Source organism: Neurospora crassa, linkage group I, assembly GCF_000182925.2.
Source record: "Neurospora crassa OR74A linkage group I, whole genome shotgun sequence".
Classification (NCBI taxonomy): domain Eukaryota; kingdom Fungi; phylum Ascomycota; class Sordariomycetes; order Sordariales; family Sordariaceae; genus Neurospora; species Neurospora crassa.
This window is the reverse complement of record NC_026501.1, coordinates 5314429-5327740: the sequence shown is the minus strand read 5'-3', so window position 1 is coordinate 5327740 and position 13312 is coordinate 5314429. Positions and strand designations below refer to the sequence as shown.

General features: G+C 31.9%; 1 protein-coding gene across 1 annotated transcript; it reads left to right on the top strand.

Annotated features, from left to right (window-relative positions):
- The first annotated feature begins 10251 nt into the window (after positions 1-10251).
- NCU03325 (triacylglycerol lipase) lies at positions 10252-13287 on the top strand. The gene is made up of 3 exons (XM_959409.3): positions 10252-10936; positions 11086-12165; positions 12233-13287. Exons 1-3 carry the CDS (start codon positions 10862-10864, stop codon positions 13007-13009), a joined length of 1932 nt encoding a protein of 643 aa, XP_964502.3. The 5' UTR covers positions 10252-10861; the 3' UTR covers positions 13010-13287.
- Positions 13288-13312: the final 25 nt, after the last annotated feature.

The following is a 13312-nucleotide window of genomic DNA, read 5'->3' as shown; positions in this document are numbered from 1 at the left end:
GGTACTTCTCTTACTATATAATAGAAATCCAATACCTTTTCTTTCTACTTTTAAATTTATTCTATATAATATTTTTTACTTTTAACTTTCCTCCCTTCTATATGCCCTTATATTGTTTATTCTATCCTATAAAATTACTAATTCCCTAATTATAAATCCGAAGCGATCTTACGGTCGTAGGACTTTATATACGCTTGATTTACTCCCTATATAAGCTACTCCTTTATTATTTTATTCCTCCCCTTCCTCTTCTAAATATATAATTGCTAATTCTAATATTGGTAATACGCCTACTGATATTACTTTTATAGATAATTCGGACGACGATGCTAATAACCTACTATTTTATATAGGGGAATAGTTAGTAGATATAGGTTTTTAGTCGGTATATAATATATATATCTAATAAGTATTATATATATATATAGTATATATTAATAGTATTCTAGTTATAAATTATTAATAGTAAATTTATTATTAGTAATAATAGTGCCTACTATATTATAATTACCAAGGTTAGGGACTATTAAATACTCCCGGTATATCTATAAACGTTTAAGTAGGGTATTCTAAATTTCGTATATTATATTAGTTAATATATCCTATAAAACTAGAATAGATTTCGCAACGGCACTATAAGTAAAGTAAACGCCGAAATAGTAATAAAGAAGATCCAAAGCGTAATTGCCTTTAGTTTCGGGAAAACTAATAGTAAAGCGTACTATTAAATTACGTAAACTATATTAAAATTTCTATTGTAAGTTATATCTATATTATCGAACTATCCTAATCTAATATATATTATCTATATACTAACTTCAACTATAATAACAACGGGTAGTATAATAAGGCTTGGAAAGCAAGTAATAATTATAATAGTGTAAATATATACGTAAACCCTAATCCGGCACTAACGACCTAAAACCGGTCTTTTAACCGCCTAAGGATAGCTAATATCGGACGGTTTCTCTTATATTTATAGCCTGTCTCGTTGTAGGTTTATATAAATAATTTATAAAAGTATTTATATACTACAATAGAAATATACTACGTTACATTTATAGAAAGATAGAATAGCCGCCCTAATCTTAGCTGTAGTAGATATTTTAATTTGGAACAATAAGAGACTTACTATAAAAAATAGTTGTAAGTCTTTTCCCATTATAAGCACCCAATAAGTATATTAATAATCCGTATATATATATACTATATATTAACCTTAGTAGTATCTTTAATATATAGGCTACCTGAAATAGTCTATAGATATAGAATAGTATTATACAGCTAATATTAACCTTGATTTTTAAGGATTAAATATTTATTATTTATAATTAATTTACGAAAGAGGTACGATACCTACACCGGCAATATATCGGTGGGTCGATTATATTAAATAGAATTATAAACTATATAGTAAATTCGGATTTATTTATATATATATTTATAAGTAAAATATATATTTATACTTCTATTATTAGGGGGCCTATATAATACTTCGATATCGCCTAAATATTAATACTTTATTTATAAGGTAAAATATAATATATATATCCTGTAAAATATTAGTCGGTACCCTTTCTTCCTTATTATTAAGTAAGGGTAGTATTTATACTACCTTCTTCTTTTATTTAGAATTATAGAAGATATAGCGGATAATATCTAAGGTATTATTTAGGAATTTCAGAATGTAAATACGCTAACTCTTAGTAAGATGCCTTGTATTGTATTTTTATATATTAATTATATGCTAATTATAATCCCTTCCTAAAGCGCTTTATTATGTACCTAAACTTCTAGAAGCTCGTTGCCAAGTAGAGGTTAATTAATTAGTAAGTAGGATTACGATCTTGGTTCTAAATATAAGATAAAATTAAGATATTTATTTAATACGAACGAATATTATAATATCTATTTAGTTATTATTTCGTTAGTAAGTACCTAATTATATATATATCCTACTTATACTAGTCAACCCCCTTAGTTCGATAAAGTATTAATTAGATTTTAGGTATAGAGTGGGAGTATAGGATGGACTTCTATTCTAGGAAGAAGGAGGAATAGTTTATTTATAAAGTCGTCCGGGTGCCTATAATAATAGCTAATGACCTAAATGATTTTATAATCGTTTGCTGCTTATAGGAATAGGTTGATCGCTTCTACGATTAAAGCTTTTTAAAGATTAATTTATTTTTTAAAATAGTAAAGGGATTAATTAACCTCTTTTTTATTATTAGGTAGATAGAGGATAAGGAATATAAGTAAATTAATTTACCTATATATATTTAATATATATAAAGGTATTAATATATTTATACTTAGGTATTGAATTTTATATATACGTATTTACTACGATAAATTCTACTTAAGGGTATAAATTACTATTTAAGATAGTATTTAATATATTTATAGAAGTTACCGGCCGAGTAATAGAGTAGTATTATATTTATATAACCCTACGTATAATCTAATATATTTTTACTAATATAGATTTTAAATAAATTATAGGTATATTCAAATTATTTATATTTTTCTCTTAATAGTATTAATACTAATATAAGTAGGCCTCGGTTAATACCTTTAAGAAGAATTTACTAATATTTGTAATTTCGATTGGCAGGAGCACTTACAATATATTCTTATCTTTTATAAAGTGTATATTAATAGGAACTTTTGTAAGAAGTACTTTAAGTTGAATAATATAATATACGAAATCTATATTATATAGGATATATTAAATAAATTAGAGTACTAAATTCGGATTAATTATATATATATAGTATATTCGGAGTTAGTATCCTAGTTTAAGAATAAGCGGGATTGCCCTTAAATAATCTCGGGTTTCTATAAAGTAGAATCGAAGGTTAAAAAGTTGTATTGGAATTGGATTTTATTAAATATTAATATAGTAGAGTTTTCCTATTTTAAGGAGAATAATACTATTAGTAGAAATTTAATTCTATTTTATATTGTATTAGGGTAAGGATACTCTTTTCTAACTTTCGCTAAAATATATTAAATTACTTTTTTATATACTTAGGCTTTATCAATATATATTCCTAAAATTCCGAGGGTTTGGAGTTGGGTAAATTTATATAGGTAATATATATACGTCGCCCTCTTTTTGGAAATAAAGATTAAAGGAGAATTTTAAGTTTAAGGAGTTTAAGAATTAGAAGTAATATTAGAATTATACTTAATAAAAAAGGCCTTAGTACAACCCTAAAAATTTATTTTCCTCGAGGACTATTAATATCTATAATATATTTAGTAATAATATACTAGTTATTAATATAAATAGAGTGCCTATTCTCGATATAAATCCGATAGTTATATATACTCTATATATATCTAATAGTATACTAGCTAGGTTTAAATACTTTAGTATTTTATTAAACCTTCAGAATACTAAGGAGGATAGCGTCTTCGGTTTATTATATCCGTCTTCTCTAATTCTTAATATTTATAAGGTTTATACTAATATTAATAGGTCTTCAATTATAATACTAATATATAGTCGATATATATTAAATACTTAATTATTATTTAATAAAAGAAAGAAGAAGGAGATAGTTGAGCTTTCCGATTCGGGCGATGAGGGTTAGTTAACCCCGAGCCGACTATTTAGGAAGGGTAAGGAGAGGGAGGTAATTAAATTCTCCGATTTGGGTAATAAGGGTTAATTAACCTTAAATTAATTATTTAGGAAGGGAAAGGAAAAGGAGGTTTTAAAAATTAATACCGGCGATAAAGGTTAATCTTATTAAAGCCGATATTTAATTAATTAAAGGATTAGGTTCGTATTAGGGAAGTAGATTAGCAGATAAATTAATAATAAATAGCGACTAATATACGAAGTATCCCTAATTAATATAAAGAATATCCCTAATATATAATTAAATATTACTACAATATATAAAGGATATATATTTAGTACCCTACGGCCGATAATAAATATAGAAGATACTAATATTATTGTAAATTATTGGAATACTATTAATAACGAGGTCCGGACTTCCCGAAGTTAAGTAAATACGGAAAACCCTAGCCCGCTTACTAAACCGAAGCAGATTTTTAAAATTAAAAGGACCGGCTATACCGGTATTTATCCTTTTCTACAAATTAAACTAAGCAATAAAGATAGGGCTGCCGCTTTACTATATATACGATATATATCCGGTATTTTATAGCTATCTATAAAAGTAGAGAGTATTATAATTAACCTTATTATAATTACTAATAACGAAGATAGCGGGTAAGATAATACTATTAAAAATAATAGAACTCCTCTAAATATATAGCCTAACTCCCGCGTAATAAAGATTAAAGATATAGAATCCGTACCTTCCAGTTATAAATTAGCGCTAAGTAAAAAGAAAGCTACTCTTTTTCCGAATTTAAATTATAATCTAAATTGTAGTTCTATACCTATATTTGAGATTAATATATTAGGAATATATAATTACCTAATTATTATTTTAAATTACGAAGATTTAAATAAAGAGGCTAAAGGTTCTCTTAATATTATTATCCGGGCTAATTATAATTATTCTATAGAATACCCTAATATTATATTTAATTATAATTTATTTAGGGACTTTTGCGAAATAAGGCTTAGGATTGTAGTTAATCGGATATTATTTAATTTTGTAATTGCTAGCGATAAGTACCTACTTAAGAATAATTTTCGTTCTAATAAGTCTAGCGAGAATTAGTATAATTTATATTATAAGAATTAAAAACTTGTATTAGAGTAGTACTAAGAGTGCTAGGCAAATATATAGGATAAGTATTAGGATTGGAAGTATCGGAAATGGGGGTATATTATAGCAGACCTAAATATACTAAGAGAATAGATACCTTTATATATAGTTTATATATATAAAGAAGGTACTATATTAGGTTTAAGTTCGTAAATTCGGCAAGCGGAAGTAGTAATAGTGTGTGATAATTTAGAGGTATTAGGCTCTAATCTAGTAAGTAGTTTTTCCCGGCGTTTTAATATAGATTCGTTCCTATTATTGTTTGGGAAATTTTATAATCTAGAGAGTAGGTTGAATTTCTTAGGGATAGAGGAGTTTGAAGCGCTATAAAATAAACTAAAATAATAGAGTTGGGGTTAATAATTCTATATATCCTATATATATATATTTAATAATTATAATTAGTAAATTATTATATATATTTTATAAATTAAAGCTAATCTACGAATTTATTTTAGAATACCTAATAATTCTTATATTGTCCGTTATAGAGAAAGCTGCCTAATATATACTAATATACTCTTATATATTACTTATATATAATGAGCCTTAAGCGTTAGTACGCTTTTTCTTAGAGGTAGATAAATAAAGGGCCTATATTATAATTATTAATATTACTTCTATAGATAATAGGGGAAGGAAGAGTAAATAGGATTTATTCGAATTAGAGTTAACTCTTGGAACTTAGTTAAATCCGCCTCCTAATATTTTAATTAACCTAATTATTAATATACTTGTAAAATAGGCGTTTTTTACCGTAGGGGGCGCCGTTCTAGGTCTATCTAATACTATTATCTCCTTCTTAATAATAGGGAATAGTAGAATAGTACTATCGGTTAATAATTCTTTAGGTAAGGTTTAATATTGTTAATATATGTTTGGGATATAGTAAATAGAGTATTATATATATAGTAGAATTTAATTCCTTAAGCGATTATAAATTCTAGGGATTTATAGCTATATAGTATTAAATTTAGTTAATTATATATTAAAAATAATTATTACGTAGTAGGTATATATTTATACGATCTCCTCCAGCCACTCTATATAGAATTAGAGCTTAGAGTTATTATTAATACGATTATAGAGTATTAATAGTTTTTTTATTATATATAAATTGTATATATAGTTATTCTAGTACTTACTTAGGTTCGATTAAGAATTGGGCGTACCTCTAACTACGAAATAATACCTAGTATTTTAATATATTATAGTACTTTTAATATTTAAACCTTACTCCTAAATTAGATATATAAATTTATATTTCCCTAACGCTACGTTCGAAGGCGTACAATTCAACTTATATACGGAGACGGTTGAGAATTATTATATTTAAGTGAGTATAAACTAATTATTTAGTAAATTAAGAATAAGTAAGCTTACTTACCCTAGCGTAACTATTACGAAAATATTTGCGAAGCTATATAATATTTATTAATATATATCCTATATATAATTAGTAATATAGGTATTAAATATATATTCCACTAGCTAGAAGTTATATAACTACATATATAAGTTATATCCTTATTAATAAAGTAATTAAATTATAAAGTTAGTAATTATATATATTTATTCACTTTATAAGTATATTTATACGAGGTTGTTTACTGTAGAGATTTGAACGGCTGGGTTGGGGGGGTGCGCGTTGTTTAATATAGTAATTATTGAAACTAGGGTTATTAATTAACTTAATTAATATTTTAAATTAAATTAATATGTATTTTATATGTAATATATATCGGATATTAACGGTTTCGAGTAGGGATACTAGCCTCCCTCTCTGCTCGCTGCCCTTGAAATTTAAATGTTAATTATAAGTTAGAAAATTTAAATAATTTAATATAAGACTTATTAGGAGGTACCTATTTAGTATTATTGTAGGGGATCGGGCTTATATAGGTATAAGTATATATTAGAATGTAATACTAAACTTTATATTGAATATATGTACTATAAAAATATCCCTATTCGCCCGGATTCTCCTCGGTAAGGACTATTACACTTAGTCTAAGGAATACTTTAAAGTTATATTAATTCAAATTTAATTAAGGGTAATTTATAGCGTGCGGTTATTTAATATTATTATTAAATAATATTAATTATAAAGAATAGTAGTTAAATTAAGATATGCCCTAGATATGTGTATTTATATATAAATATTATATTCCTAAGATAAGAGAGTATTAAAGTATAAATCGAATTTAATATTATAACGAAGCGTATATATAAATAATAATACTCCGAGGCTCTAAATAGACGGATTATTATTAGTTAAAATGATGTATGTAGTTTGATGTTAATAAGGTGAAATTGAACCGATTGGATAGGACGATAAGTAGGTGATTTGAAAGTTTAGACGAAGTTGGATAGTAAATGGCTTAGAATATTATACTCCCTTTCGTATAAAAATAAATTTATTTTTCTCCTTCCCCTTCCCCTCTATTCTACTAAGGTACTAAATTCCGGTTAATTTAATATATAAAATTTATATATTAGTCCTTTTACTATTACGTTTTATATTTGTTAATAACTATATATAAAGTATTACTATTTTATTTTTATATTATATTTAATATAAAAGTGGCTTGAGCGAGGTTTAATATAACCTTTAAATATATTTTTCCTTCGCCTTACGTTATTACCTTTGCTTTATATTATTAATACTTACTTTTACTATTTTACACTTCGTAGTTTAATAATATAGAATTATAGTATTGTAGTAAGTGCAATTCTAATAGTTATTGAAAATAATTGAATATATTGTGTATATATTGATTTAAATATATTAAAGTAGTTGCTATAGATTTAGAATTAGTATAGGTAAGTGGGCTGGATAAAGCTAAGATCCTAGCCAAAATAACCTTCGATATAAACAACCCTAATTTAGAATATAGGTATTTCTATAGCTGGATGTTGTTTAATCGTATAATTATTTTATTAAAGTATAATATTGGAATGTAAATTATAATTCTTTTCTTTCTATAACCCTACTTAGGTATATTAATTTAAATTGTTAATTGTAAGGTAGATATTATAAATAGTTTATAATATAGTTATATCTTTATAATTTTATAATTATATATTAAATATCTTAATTTAAAATATTCTTCCAATGTTAATATTGATTCTATTGTAGGTAACCTATTGTGTATAAAGATAAAGGTTGCGAGAAGGTAATTAATTAACCTTATATTTAATATATATATATAAAATTTACTTTATTCTATATTTAGTGCGCTTATCTAATATATCCTATTTCGACGGTAGCAGTTCTCCTACTTTTTAAATATCCCGAAAGATAAAGCAAAATTATTTAACGCTATTACTGAAGCTTATAGACGAATATTGTAAGTATACCTAAATAGGTTTTAATTTAATAAATTATTTAATACAATTATTTAAAGTTACTAATAATACGTTTATAGATAAATATAGCGACTATTTCTACTATCTAGTATATTGTTATATAAGTTCTATTTATATACGCTATATATATTAATAATATATAGTCTAATAGACGATACCCTCGCGGTAATAGTAAATTAGGGTATATTGTAGAAGGAGTCCCCTTACTTATATACTTAGAATTTAATTGGAACTTATAAATATTCGTCGGCCCTACCCCTACTTTATAACGATTAAATATAAATAACCTTCTTAATTAGTAGATATACCCGTTAAAAAATATAGATAGACTATATACTAATATATATTAATTATATATTTAGCCCAACTTCTATTTAATTGAAAGAGAAATAATGGCCGCCCTTTGTAATTTTGTATTAATTATTTGCGTAGGGGATAGATTATTTAAAATATTTAAGAAAGAGATAGATGAGGATGGGAAGGAATAGGAGGTATATTTTAAGAAAGCCGAAGATAGTACTATTATTTAAATTAAACGGGTTAAAGTAAATCCTTTTAAAAGTATTCCGCTATAGTAAAAATATATACTAAATAATTTACTACCTATTATACCCCCTTTGCTATTACGTACTCCTATTTCTCTTTCGAATAAAGGAGTAAGTTAAATATCTTCTCTTCGATATATTTTGAATATATACTAATTTAGTATAAGATAATAACCTCGCCCCTATTGTATTAAACAATTTACTACCCGTTATACCCCCTTTACTATTACGTACTCCTACTTCTCTTCTAAATAAAAGGGTAAATTAAATATCTTCTCTTTAATATATCCTAAATATATATTAATTTAATATAGGATAATAACCTTATACCTACCGTACCGGACGCCACTATTAATTGGAATAATATAGTAAATTAGAGCCTAGAGCCTAATAGACTTCCTATAATCTCGCCTTTAGGCTCGCCTATTTTACTTAACGGTTTAATAGATCGTATTAGAATATTAATTATTATAATTCCTCTTCCGGACTAATCTATAATTTTAGACCTTATAGATATTAATAAACAATTAGTAAGTTAAGTGTAGTACATTCTACTATATATATATAGAATTTATATTTAACTTTTTAATAGGACTATAGTAATAAATTGTTGAATATCGCTAAGGATATAGTAGAGTCGTTAAACCGAGATTTTGGCGGAAAAGAACCGGAACCCCCTTCCCTCCAAAAGGTAAATTGGATTTCTTATTTTCGACTTACTTAGGTATATATACTAAACTTATACTAATTAGTATAAAATACTACCCCTTCTATTATTCGCCCTATAAAATTAAAGTGAATTATAATATAGGTAGTTAATTATTCCTTTTAGTTTAGGAAGAATAGAAAGTGTAAATATAATTAAGTTTATAGATATAGATATTAATATTAATGAATTTCTACCGTCTAGTAGGTTTCTGTCTAGTTTCCTCTTATATATATTATATATACTAATACTTATTATACCGATAGGCGATATTCTCTTTTCGGATATATATAAGTTTATATTTGTAAATAGAGTTTTTGTATTCGATAAGTACTATAGTTTTTTATAGATTATAATAGTTTAGGTTACTTTATTAGAATTAATTTAGTTTAGCTTTATTACTTTATATTATAGAAGATATTAGGTTTATTAATAATAGTATAAGGGGGTTTATTCCCTCTACCGTTAATTAAATAATTAATTGCTTACCTACTTACTAGTATATATGTGCTTGTTCTTCTTATTTATATAATATTCCTTAATATAGTATTGTATTATAGTTAGTTCTTTTATTGTAATATATGAAAATTATATGTTATTGCGTTGTATAAAATGCATTGGAAGAACTTGGCTAATGCGTAAGTGTAATTTATTAAAATAGCGGCTATTTACGGCAGTTTGCGGGCTTATCGATCTATCTGTGCAAAGAAGGTACCAAAAGCGACTTGGCACGTGATCGGACCCATATTTTCTAATGCCCCCATTCACCGTCCCCCTGCCTGAGGGGGATCCAGCAGCTGACGTCGGGCACACAGTCCAGTGTCCACCCAGTCCACACGGCACCCACCCCCTTAACTTCCGGCCAGACTTCCGTTTGCATCTTCTCCCACCGTTCGACGCGCCTGTGAAGAACACCAAACCCGACCCAAAACATGGAATGACACGGACCTGACCCAGTCTGGTTTTAAGCTTCTTTTTCCTTTTTTTTTTTCCCGCAACACATCCCGGACATCTTCATCCGAGCCTTTCGTTTACTTCGTTTCGTGCCATTCAATTTTTGACCGCAGGCGACAGGCGAGGAAAACATCCAACGTCCCGTTGTCAGCTGATTGACCTCTAAGACACACACACACACACACCGAGACACGACACTCGCTCGTTTTTATCTACCGAACAACAACGACGTACCTAACCGTACCTACCTACGTAGGCATACCCGCTGCCGCCACATCATTCTTCTTCCACGCTCGTTCAACCTCTTTCGCCGCAACTGACTCAAGTTGCGCATGTTGTCGTTTTCTCCTATCGCTTCATCTGCCACCGACAACTATAAATGAGCGAGATCAGGATATGTTCTTGACACAGCCGTTCATGCCACTCGTCACGCATCACTGCTTGTCCTGAACACTACGGCAGTGTTTTTTTCTTTTTTTCGTTGTTCTTATTTTTTTCTTTCTTTTTTTGTTATTGATCTCTCTACAATGGGGTCACTAATACCCACAATATTCATATCATTCTGGAGGATATTTCTAGACATTGTACTCTTCTGGGCAGGTGTGAGTGCTTTGTATCTCGTTACGTCCTACAGACCTTCGACCTCAGTTCCCTTGTCTTGACTCGACATTATGTCCCAAGACTTGTTCACCCAAAGGGCTGATGATGTCAACGCATGTAGACATGACCCAGGCTAATCCCGTCCGCCTAGAAATTCCGTGAATGGTACCGGCGCCGCAACCCGGTTGAGGTCTGGCTCGACGTCCTCCGCAATGCTTCCGAGTTCGACGAGTGGGAGGAAGCTGCCATCCGGCTCGACACACTCCTCGGCCTCGATTTGTGGCGTAATAGCCCAATCAGCCGGCATTATGACTACAAATTGATCAACGAGCGGTTGGAGAGCATTGAGGTTGCGCGCGATAACGGCGATGTCAATGCGCTTGTCAACCTTTTGCGCAGCGGTCTCGTTCGAAACCTTGGTAATATCACGGCACCTAAGCTATACAACAAGAGCTTTGCGGGAACCAAGATTCTGATCGAGGAATATATCACTGCGGTTGCAGAAGTGATCGAGGAGATTGGCATGTTACCGACAGTTAGGAGGACCGGAACGAACTATCCCAACAACAGTCTCACACCCGGTTTCAAAGGAGCAAGGCCTGTGAGTCCCGGACTGGCGAGTTCTGATGACGGCAAAGACAGCGGAAACAGTACGGCAGGTGGTGGAAGTGGCAGCAACACGATGGGTTACATGTCGACACAAATGAAGCTCGATTTTATCCACGATACCAGACAAGCATTTGGACGGAGCACCCTCGTTTTTCAAGGCGGCGCTATCTTTGGTCTCTGTCATCTCGGTGTCGCCAAGGCACTGTTCCTGCGTGGCTTGCTCCCGCGAATTATCACCGGGACGGCAACTGGAGCTTTGATCGCTGCCCTTGTAGCTGTTCATACGGAGGAGGAACTGCTGCATGTCTTGAGTGGTGAAGCCATTGACCTCTCTGCCTTTTCGAGCAAGCTTGGCACTCCCGCCAACGGTGAAGGGAAGGATAAGAGGAATTCATGGTGGACTAATCCCTGGTCGACTCTAGTACGTAGACTGACTAGGTTCTGGAAAAAAGGCTACTTCCTGGATGTCAAGGTGTTGGAGCACTGCATCAGGTCTAACTTGGGCGACCTCACGTTTGAGGAAGCGTATAACCGTAGCAAGAGAGTACTGAACATCACGGTCGCCACGGCTGGACAGGGGGGTGTTCCAACCCTCCTGAACTATCTCACAGCTCCCAATGTGGTATGTCGGCATTGCCCTTCAAGGAAGAAATTATCGGCGGTCCAGTTACTGACACAAATCCTTACAGCTAATCTGGACAGCGGCGCTAGCATCCAACGCCTCATCCTCCTCGCTTTACGGTGACCGAGAAACCAAGATTCTCTGCAAGGACTCTCAGGGCAACATCGTCCCCTGGAAGCCCGCCAACACAGTTGACTTCCGCCACTGGACACACGCCTCATACTCGGAGCGCGAATCGCCCCTCCAGCGCATCGCCGAACTCTTCAACGTCAACCATTTCATCGTCAGCCAGGCGCGGCCCTATTTGATCCCCTTCCTGCAAAGCGACATGCACGGTCCTTCCCTCTTCGAGACCCGCAACAAGACGATGTCGGCAACCGCCTTCCTTGTCCGCATGATGGGCCTCGAAATCCGCCACCGGCTCAGCCAGCTCGACGCCCTCCGCCTGCTCCCTGCCGGCATTCGTCGTTTCCTTGTGGATGAGCGCGTCCCAGGAGCGAGCGTGACACTCGTGCCCGAGGTGACGGCCGGCGACTTTATCCGGCTGCTTGAGACACCCACGAAAGAAACGCTCAAGTACTGGATCCTTCGTGGCGAGCGCAGCGTGTGGCCGGCCGTGGCGGCGCTTAAGATCCGCTGCGCCGTGGAGACGGAACTTGATCGCGCGTATCAGCAGGCGCGTAGGCTCAAGGCTGGCGGGCTGAGGCGCAAGGCTAGTAGCAGGGGCCCGATGATGTCGGCGCAGTCGGCACCGTCGCCGAATGGAAGCGATCGGGAGCGGTGGGAGAGGGAGAGGGAGAGGAGGTCGGGTACGGGCAGAGCAAAGACTACTGGTGTTAACTAGTAGTGCAGTGCAATATGTGTCGCTGTTTTCGTTTGTGTTGGTGGGAAGACAACTTGAAAGCTGAGTCAGGACTTGTGTGTGTGGCCCTTCCGGGTCTGATACTTCAAGTTTACTACATAAAGTAATGTGCCCTGTAAATACCAGACTCAATAAATGCAAAAACCCAGCAAGTGCCAGGAAATTCCGTGTCCGATCTATACCAGTATGGCATAGCCTCAACTATAGTGCCATGTGCCCAGCAGCCGGCAACTGTTCCCAATAAAAAGTAAAAAAATAATAACAAAAATAAAAATCGTGAAGTAC

Coding starts and splice junctions, on each gene's coding strand:
- NCU03325 (XM_959409.3), top strand. CDS start 10,862: ATGGGGTCACTAATACCCACAATATTCATATCATTCTGGAGGATATTT. Junction 10,937..11,085: donor TTGTACTCTTCTGGGCAGGT/GTGAGTGCTTTG, acceptor CCGTCCGCCTAG/AAATTCCGTGAATGGTACCG. Junction 12,166..12,232: donor ATCTCACAGCTCCCAATGTG/GTATGTCGGCAT, acceptor AAATCCTTACAG/CTAATCTGGACAGCGGCGCT.